Source organism: Triturus cristatus, chromosome 6, assembly GCF_964204655.1.
Source record: "Triturus cristatus chromosome 6, aTriCri1.1, whole genome shotgun sequence".
Classification (NCBI taxonomy): Eukaryota; Metazoa; Chordata; class Amphibia; order Caudata; family Salamandridae; genus Triturus; species Triturus cristatus.
This window is the reverse complement of record NC_140589.1, coordinates 1,050,928,495-1,050,939,107: the sequence shown is the minus strand read 5'-3', so window position 1 is coordinate 1,050,939,107 and position 10,613 is coordinate 1,050,928,495. Positions and strand designations below refer to the sequence as shown.

General features: G+C 42.6%; 1 protein-coding gene across 4 annotated transcripts in view; it reads right to left on the bottom strand.

The window, feature by feature from the left end:
- Positions 1–367: 367 nt before the first annotated feature.
- ECHDC1 (ethylmalonyl-CoA decarboxylase 1) overlaps positions 368–10,613 on the bottom strand; it is a 356,958-nt gene continuing 346,712 nt past the window's right edge. For 2 of the 4 annotated variants that reach the window (XM_085611862.1, XM_085611864.1), the window contains exon 6: positions 368–1,905. In XM_085611862.1, the coding sequence (XP_085467988.1) occupies positions 1,506–1,905 (400 nt within the window). In that variant the 3' untranslated portion in view covers positions 368–1,505. The remainder of the gene's footprint in view (positions 1,906–10,613) is intronic. The other 2 variants (XM_085611861.1, XM_085611863.1) reach the window with 1 other exon arrangement.

Genomic DNA, 10,613 nt, shown 5'->3' with positions numbered 1-10,613 from the left:
CAGCATTGTGTTTCCAGATGCGGGATACCTTTTATTTCATTTTTATTTATAGATTTTTATAAAGCAGAAACATGACCCATGAGTATCATAGGGCTGTACATAACAACCAGACCCCATTTCATAACACTCCATATTCTTTCACCATTTTAGTAATTCACCAAACTGGCCTTTCATCAAAGAGGCATTTCAGAGATTTGGGGTCACCGATCTGTTTTCATCAAAGTTTTTTCTCCATATTCACATAGTACAACAGCTGATGTCATTGGCTTTTTGAAGCTCTTTGATAATGAAGATAAAGTTCTAGTTGTAGGAAAACATTTGAGTACTGCACTCGAGATTAGGCAAAGGTACATGAGACTGATAATTAGTTATTTAAATAGTTTAATAATGAACCCATAATAAACGATTAATTCTAGAAGTGTGAACATTTCCTCCATTAATGCATCTATACTGATCAATGGTATTCATCCTATAAATGACTGTTGCAGGCCCACAACCTGATGTCAAAAGGGATGGTAAATTAAACTGATTATAGGGGTATGGATGAGGGCCATGCCTAACATCATACCCCTATAAGAACGCCTTGGAGTATACAAGATATACTTAAGTGGTCAATGATTTCTGCAAAAGAAAATCTAAAAGGTTATTGTTACACAAATGATCACAACACATAAAAACCTTTTTAAAAACATTTATCCGCTCCAGTCTAGATCTTTCTTCGAAGACAAATCATGTTTACATGATAATGTTTAATAAATAGTACAACACCCGAATTATCCACTGTAGTGTATTATAAAAACACAATATTGTAGTTTCATAATTCTTATAACTTTGCTTGTACACCATTAGTATGAGTTTACAACTTTCTATTTCAGTAACATCTCTGATGTTGCAGTAGAAACCTTGAATTAGATTTTTAGACATTACGATGTTAAAAAAAACGTTATTACATCATAAAGAAAAAAAAACTTTTGTCAAAGAGGTACAGTTCGGGAACGGTACAGAGCGACATCACGCATCATATGAGGCTTTTGTGGAAGTCTACGGAATGCAGACATAACGTCTGATTTCCGAGTTTGTCAGCTAGGAGGCTAGGAATTCAGAAGTGGGTCGTAATGACCTAACAGTTATGGAAAGTAGCTGTTCCTGTAAGGAAGTGGTACCCTCTTCTGTTAAGTTACACAAGAAGGAGAAAGATGGAAAATTATCTTTGGAGAATTCAAACATTTCAGTGACAGTCAAAATATTGCAGCAATTATCAAAGTTAAAATGTGTTATATAAAATAAAGGCCACACTAAATTAGGTCGAAGTTCCTTTTCCAATGCATGATTATATCATAATCAATTGTTTCTTATTCATTTATGTCCAGTCTTTGTAATATGGTCTTGAAGAGAATCAACATTTTAGTAATCAAATGTAAGGATTTGGTTGCCTAATTGACAGATTTTAGAGCATTGACATATATAGCCTTGTTAACCATCTTTTGTGGGGAAAGGTTCCTTCTTTAATTGTGTTTTGTCCCTTGAGTCAAAGCTTGTAAATTGGAAGGACCACCCCACACTGTTCCAAATATATCTTTCTCAGTTCTCAGTGCAGCTTCTAGCAGCTGTTCCCTTCCTGAGACAACCACCTTCTTTATAGCTTGTATGACTTCCACTGGCCCTGTGGTGTACTGTGAGAGCCATTTATGTGTCTCATCTAAAGCTGTGTCATCCGAAGATAAAATGGCATCAATAATTCCCATGCCCAGTGCTTGTTCAGGATTCACTTTATGGGCAGAACTTAACAACTGAAGAGAACATCGACCGCCTATGATATGAACCAGCCTGGCAGCTCCACCCCAGCCAGGAACTAACCCCATGTGCTTGTGGACAAATCGAATCTCACTCTCTGGAGTCATCAGCCTGAAATGAAAAATATAAATATATTCATTAAAACGTGAGCAAAAGTGTTCAATTAGATGCAGAGTAGTACAATGTGCAACTGTGAATCTAAATACATAGGAAAAATGAACTACATTATTGTGTCACACCTAAACCGAGAAGCCACAGAAAAACTGAACTAATTATAGGACTTTCTCAGAGTGAATTTTTCATCTTTTCATTTTAGAGTTAATTCTATTCAACAATGTATGTCGTTGCAATTATCTTCTCTTTTAATATATAGTTACATCATCTGCGTGCTCCATTTACGATTATGTAATGAAATGGTTGTGATTGTAAGCCTCTACTCAAACAAATTTGGTGTTATTCTGTATTTACTCTAAACATAAGCAACATAAGCACAACAGAGCTAAAAATAAATAAAAACTGTAAAAGGCACACTCTAGTTTATTGTAAGCTCACACAGTTTACACGTTCATACAATAACAGAGTGATTACAACAATAAAACCTGGAAGACAACATGTTAGTAATGTAAACCACACATTACATCTACAGGACTATTTCATATAAATGTATTAAACGTAGTATGCAGCCATTAAAAACCTGAAACAGACTACTACACAAGAACTGATCTAATTAGATAACGCAGGGTAATTGTATCTTTAATAATCATTAGGTCAGACATTTTAAAGTGTTGTTAACCACTTTCCCCGAGATCTATGACACAAGGGGGAAAAAGAAATGATGGGCCTGATGTACAAAGACAGACGTCGTAAACATCGCTCAGAAATTGCGCATCGACTGTTTGGTCAGGTCACAAAATCTCCAGTTGTGTAGGAGAGTATGGGGTGGGAGTTTGCAGCACGACTTGCCTAGTGAATATTATTTAGGTAGATTGCTATTTGTGACCTCCGTGAATGGCTACAAACACAGGAATGGTCGACTGCAGAGAACATCAGATCACCATCCCTGTTTGTCTTCATAAAAGTCAAACTGTGTTTTTTAATGCAGCCTGTGTTTCTAAAAGTCAACGGTGCGAAATTAAAAAAAAAAAGTTGTCAGTTTGTGAAAACATTGGGGTGAATAGGCAGTATATGCTGAGGCTGCAGACACCAATCACAAAGTTGAAGGTGTCTTAATGGGATACCCTCCATTTTGCAAATCACTTAATACCCCCTTAGAGGCTTTGGTAACCAATCAAGATATTGATACATATAATACAGAATCACAATTATAAAGGAATGCTCCTTTTATGCTCCTACCTAATTGTGATCAGGTATGGGTCAGTAAACAAACTTAGTGGTTTAGGAAATTAAGAGGCCACATATGGGGGTTGAAAAAATTGAGAACTTTGTCAACATATGCTACCAATTTTTTAAAATCAAACTTTAGTGGACGTATGTTTTCAAGATGCGTTAATATATATTGTTTATCTTCTTTTTAAATTGGTTCATGTAGAATATGAGTCTTCCAGAGCCTTTATACTGTTAACGTTAGGTGACTGTCAAAATACAAGCTCTGTCATTTAAATGGCCTCTTAGCAGCCAAAAAGGGAATTTATAAAACCTTCACATTAAATAAAAAGAAAAAATGCAATTTCATGGGCTTTTAACTTAAAATCTCAAAAGTAGCGTGGCAATCATTTCTTGTTTTACCTTGACGCAATCCATAGACCCAGAGCAGGCATTTTATCGTTGGAGAATTACAAACAAGCATTTGTTATTTAGTGTAATAATTTCATTAACAGTTCATGTGAGGTGCATGAAGTATCAAACAAGACAATAACAGCAATGACTCCCACATAATAAGAATTGTCCACATTCAGACAACAAATTTGAAAACGGGAAAGGTGATTCCCACAAAGTAACCAACGTTGTCAGCTTATGTTATCGTCTTTGGTGTAGCGCACCTCATGCTACTGGTGTTATTTAATACAACTGAGAAGTTTCGTCAGTCTGAGCAGTTTACACAGACATGAGTCTGAATCTGCTTTCGGTTATGTTTTATGGTATTGTCCTCCAGGTATTTTCCCGGTCTGGTGGCTCGGTCTTATTCCTTGAGCTATGGGTATATGATTTTAGTGTGTAGTAGCTAAGGTCAGAGGGTAAACCCTTTGATTAATTATGTGATAGATTGGAGGCAGGGTCGGACTGGAACAGAAACTAGGCCTGGGCACCAAAATAAAAGTGGCTACATTAGAAAATCACATAGCTAACAAGCATTTGCAATGCAACAGGTCTCGCATTTGGGAGAGTTTGAGCTATTGACATTGCAGTTGTTGCTTACGAGAAGCGAGGCTGGCAGTAACTGCGCCACTTTTACTGCCAGCCTTCTCGTAAGCGAGGACTACAAGTACAAAGTGCATGTTTAAGCACCACTTGCAGGTTTTCAATACACATAAATAAAAGGCATAGTCATTTACAATTCCAGTAGCTCAAATTCTCGCAAATGCGAGACCTATTGTAGTGCAAATGCTTGTTCTTTTTGTACACACTACCGAACGGAGGTAGAAGTGGGGTGGACTGATAAACATTAAAAATGTGGACACTCAGAATTGGCCGCTATTGGCATTTGTTAGAAGCCAGCGTTTGGGCATGGATATTAATACCCTGCCCTGAGGATCCTGTAAAGTTTTTGTGTGTCCAAGTACAATCAGGTCTAGTAATTACATTGTCCCTTGTTAACAAAACACGCATATTTCCTCACAACCTATTATGGCTCAGATATTACTAACATGCATTAACCAAGAGAAATGTGCAGTTCTCTCTATGCTCATCTGTTCTCTTTGAGTTAGTCCCTAAAAGCACATCAGCATATGTACTTCACTCCGAACTGGGCGCCCCTTTTCTTACTAATTTAATTAAGCTTGAACCAATTCTGCTGTGGCACAAAATATGGACTTCAAATTACACAGCTCTCAACTGAGCGATAATTGCGGACTGTCTTAACTTAAGTGCATATAGGTCTATCCCATGGCTGACGTATGTCCAGTGGTTCCTTGGAGACATGGCCCATCCAGAATATTTTGATAAACCAGAGACACTAGTTACCATTAGCAGAAAGACATTGAAAACATTGGTGGTGGCTCACTAGGAAAAACTTAGTCTGACAACCGAACTCCCCAAATCTTTTGTTTTATACAATCAATTGATATTAACCACTTTTAATATGCAGCCTTACCTTACAACTGTTTTAAACTAACGGCATAGGTTTGTGCTTACACGTCTAAGATTGGATATATTTCACAGATTATGTACTTTTCCCACTATGAACGAGTGTTCAACAGATCTGGTAAGTTGTCCGTGTGATGGTAGGCTGCGGCAGAATATAATGCATGTGGTTCTTTTGTGTACATTTTACTCTAAGTATAGGAAGCAGTACATTTTTCCAATTATAAGGCAGTTAGGTTTTAAACAATGCCATCCTGCTTATTTGTACTTGCAGTCGTTACCAACATTAGAGATCTGCTGCAGTATGTCTTCTTTCCTCTGGGCAGTTTTTTATGCTATAAAGAAGATGACTGTAAAACAGCACAGGGTCTGGCTCGAATCAGCAAGGCTGAGCCTTAATCAAAAAACAACAAAAAAGTCGCCAGTGCTGATATCTATTTAGCCAACTAAATGGTCAAGGCGACAAGAAACAAAATCATGACAACCTGTTTGAATTACATTTAAAAAAATTGATATCTTAATTTGTTGATTTCTCATATTTTAAAACATATTAGCACAATACACCACAAGACCAACATCATGAAATAAACTCGAAGAGCCTTGATTGACTCAACAACAATGCATAAATGCTAGGCACCATCAAAGACAAACCAATCACTTACACAGTTATACACACTTATACAATCACTTAATCACTTTAATCATTTTAGGATTATATTTGTATAAATGTGTAATGGAACTTTGGGTAGTAGTGGCCTTTTAGTAATTTGTCCTTATGTTTACAACCCTTTTATATGTACCTGAATTAATTTAATTAGTTGGCTGTCTATTATTTTGATCCTATGATGATACTGCCTTTAATCCTTTTTTATATGTAGTGAAATGAACTTGATGTTTGTTGTTTTTTATCTATGTAATTGCTTTTATGGATGTTTGTTGTGACTCCGAATAGAGCTATATATGACTATATATGACTATGAGTTAGTCTGTATAACAAATACTCATCCTTCAGTCATACCTCTAAGTAAATCAATTGAGACATCTTCTATTGCTTTTAAGCCTAGCTGCAGGCTAAATGGCTTCAGAGGATTCCTCTGCCCATGGATAATATGTCTCTCCAAAAGTCATTTTCTACCACCAGAATATTGTTCAGTATGCAATTATACCTAGAACATCTCCCAAACATACCTAAAGTTTGAGCCTAATAAACCCATTTACATCTTTCAAGGAAGTACTTTCATGTTGGTAATTAAATTGTTTTGCAATATAGGCAACTTGTGAAACTATATGAAAAGCTTATACCTAGATGAGTAAATATATATGACCCCGCTCGCCAAAATCGTCAGATCCCACGATCGAAACATAATTTCCTATGCAGATGACACCCAACTCATCCTCTCACTCACTGACGACCCACCACTACCAGAACAAAATTCCACAGATGCATGGCAAGCGTCGCCCAGTTGTGTAACGAAACCTGAGGGGGCCCCTCTGCAAGGTACATGGAGGGCCCCTCCTTCGGACTCAGTTCAGAGCTCGCAGGCCAGGGTACTGTGCTGAGGGGGCCCACTGCAGCTCAGAGGCCCCCCACACCGCAGGAGCCTATGTTACGCCACCGGCATTGCCGACTGGATAAAGAACAACTGCCTGCAGCTGAGCCCAGAAAAGACGAAAGTACTGCTCTTCTGTAACAGCAGCAACACATGGAATGACTCATGGTGGTCATTAGATCTAGGACCCACACCCACTCCTCCGTCCACAGCAGAAACTTCACAATCAGCATTGACAACAAGCTCACCATTAAATCACAGATCAACGCTGTATCCTCCGCATGCTACATAAGAATTTTCAAGTGGCTACCCCTAACCACAAAACTCACCATGACACAGGCACTTCCCTCCAGCTAACTGGACTACAGCAACACCCTCTACGTAGGAATCGCAGCACACCTCCTACTAAGACTTCGGACCATACAGAGCACCGCATCCAGGCTCATTTTCGACGAACCCAAAATGCACCCCACCTCAGGCAATTCCACTGGCTTCCCGTACAGAAGAGATGCCAATTCAAGCTTCTGACCGATGCACACAAGGCTCTACACAACCAAGGACCTGCCTACTTTAACCACCACCTGAACTTCCATCAACTGTTGAAAAGACTACACTCCAACTCCCTCTCACTTGCCCATACTCCCCACATCTACCGAAGCAGAAGTAGAGGATGCTCCTTCTCCCACATCGTAGCAAAGACCTGGAACAGCCTCCCCACGCAACTCCGAACCATCACCTCATTTACTGAATTGCCAATGGCCCTCAAGATTTGGCTGTTCTAATAAGCCTCTGGGACCTACAAGTGCCTGGATACCCTATTGGGTGATTAGCTGCACTTTATATTACCTGATTGATTGTGTAAAGGTCAGTATTTGTTTCAATAGGTGTCCTTTCACCTTAAGATTTTCTTTGTCGTGGATATTCTTTCCGAGAACATTGTTTTGGTTTCTGCCTCGTTGACTTTTAGACGTTTGAGGAACAATACTCTAAAAACCTTTAATAAACTTGTGCATTAACAACTCAATTGTGTTTGGTAATACAGTATTGGCGGCAAACACAGATATCGGCAGGGATATGTTTTTAATATAGGGAAGTTCAATTTTAAATTAATCAAACGAACCCTCCTGATAGACGAGGCTAGGCAAGGTATGAGGGGATAAAAAAACCTTTTCTAACACTGGCTGTTATTGGAACTTGATAACTCAAATTGCCCAACTTCTTGTAGTGAACCCTGCTGTATTACCCATATGCAAGTGTTAGACTCGGGGATCTCTGATTGGCGCAAGGATGTCCTTGTGTCAAGCAGGGACCCTCTCCACCACGTCAGGGCAAAGGATAACCCCTTTTGGAATGACCCTTGCTCACCCTCTAGGTGCGTGGTGTGAGCAGCCAAGGCGATTCTTCAGGTGTTGTTGGTTAAGCAATCATAATCATACACGCAGTAAACACATCAATCCCCCCAGAAACGGACACCAGGCTTAGGTATGTGAAAATACGTTCCTTTATATAAAAATAGTTATCTCAATATGCAGATTTATCACAAGACCAGTAACGTTGTTTGGATGCCACCAGGTTATAAAGCAGGCAAGCAGTTCTTTAAGCGGGTACTTCTTTAGTCTTTTACCAATGTCACTTGAGGGATTTCAGTCTTGACTTACTTCAGGCCTACCGCGGCTCACGCATCTGTCGTGGGCGCGCCTGCGCCGTGCACAGCTCTTCCCGGCAGCTCCGGGGCGGCGGGAGGTGAGACGGGCGTGCGGTGCGGTGAGGATAACGGGGAAATAAGGCGGTGCGGGCCCCGAGCCCGGTACTGGAACTCCTTTAGTGATGTGGAGAGTCGGCACAGGTCGGTGCGACTCTCAGCTTGTGAAGTGTTCTTGGGTCCTTAATCAGCGGGTGTGGGCAGGTAGGCAGGCGCGGCCAGCGACCCTTAGCATGGCGATGCAGGGGGGTCTCCACAACGGGGGCGGCGCGGCCTGGGGGTGTTCCAAGGATAACGAAGCGGGGTCACAGGGCACGGTCCGTGCAGCTGGTGACCCGGCGAAGATCACGATCGTTGGAAGGATTCCGGCGGGAGGGGTGACAGCGCTCTCAGCGCGCTCCAGTGGCAGGCGGTGACAGGGGTGCAGGCAACCTAGCCCGGGGACAGAGAGCGGCTCCGGACGGAGCAGGGCTCTCACGGGGTTGGGGCAGGCAAGCTCCTGAGTGTCACGGCCGTAGGAGGGGCGATGAGGGGCGCAGTCTCTTTCCAGCGGGATGCACACACGGCTCGAATTGGAGGACGAGCAAAAGCACAGAGAACCCACTGGTCCTGGGGTTCAGTTCAGGGGGCAAGCTCAGATCAAGCCCTTGGAGAATGTTCAAGCACAAAGCAGCAAAGTCTTTTCAGCAAGTCTCTTCCTCTCCTTTCTCAGCAAGGCAAGCAGCAGGCCAGCTCCTCCAGCGTCTTCTTCTCCTTCTAGTCGGGCAGAGGTTCTTTGTGGTAAAACAGGATTCTGATTTCTTAGGAGCCAGGCTCCTACTTTTATACAGTGATTCTTTTGTTCTTTAGCGCCAGGGGGCCTAGGCCTGGCCCAGTCCAGTTCTGGAGCACTTTGTTATGGTGACTCTGCTCTTTCCTTTCAGCAGCAGGGCAGAGACATCAGCCGCTCCACAGGGGGCGGCGCCGGCTTTGTGGTGGCAGAGCACAGGTCTATTCAAGAGTCAAGGTGTACTCCTCCCACCCATCCTGGTGTCATCTCTCTACCCACCACCTGGCAGCCAACCTGTCTCTGGGGATTCCCCAACCCTGCTCCTTACTGTTGCTAGGCAGAGCACACACACACAGCAGAGGCGGACTGAAATGGCCAGGTCAGTAAATACTAACTTTCTAAAAGTAGTATTTACAAACACAGGATATTAAAATAAACTTGACTACAAGAAGTATTTTATTATTCTGAGTTCAGGCATACTAAACTTGACATTCTACCATGCTCTCTGAGTCTACTGGGGTCACAGCGTGTAGTGACTCCAGCAGCCCATTCTGGCCTATGGAGAGCAGGTAGCCTTCAATAGTGAAAAACGAAAATGGCTGTAATTCACTACTAAGACATGCCACACACATCAGGGCATGTCCTACCTTATGCCTACAATGCACCCTGCCCTTGGGCCTACCAGAGGGGTGGCTAATATGTAGGTAAGGGAAGGTTTAGGGACTGACAAGTGGGGGCACTTGCGCAGTCAGCGCGACAGTCCCAGACTGCACGCAGGGTCTGCGGTGGCAGACCCTAGACACATTTTTCAAGGCCGCTTTCTGTGGGTGGCGCAACCAGCGCTGCAAGCCCACCAGCAGCATTGGCATTCACAAGCCCTGGCACCCCTGGTGCACTTTACTGGGGACTGACAGTAAATCCAATAAACCAATCATGAACATCAATTACAGGTACACTTTACCTAGGGAGCACTTGCACTGCGGCACGGATTAGCCGTGGCGCAGTGCCCTGAGCGGACAACACCAGCAAAACAGTTGAGGCACACCATCAAAAAAAAGTGGAAGGGAAACTCACGCCAAGGTGCCAGGTCTAACACGTGTCCCCTCCAGCTGAAATGTGGGGAGAACTACCCTTGCCCAGGGGGTTCCTCGTCACTAAGGCGGAAATACCTGGACAGACCGTCAGCGTTGGCGTGATCTGTACCAGGACGGTGTTCCACCGTAAAGTCCATACCCTGTAGGGAGATGGACCACCTCAACAGCTTTGGGTTTTCACCCCTCATTTGCATCAACCATCTGAGGGGCCTGTGGTCCGTCTGAACCCGGAAGTGAGACCCAAACAAGTAGGGTCTTAGCTTCTTCAGCGCCCAGACCACAGCAAATGCTTCTCGCTCAATTGCACTCCACCTACTTTCCCGTGGAAGTAACCTCCTACTGATGAAGGCTACGGGTTGGTCCCAGCCCTCCTCAGTCATCTGTGAGAGAACAGCCCCTACACCATGCTCTGAAGCGTCTGTCTGCACTAGGAATTCCTTGGA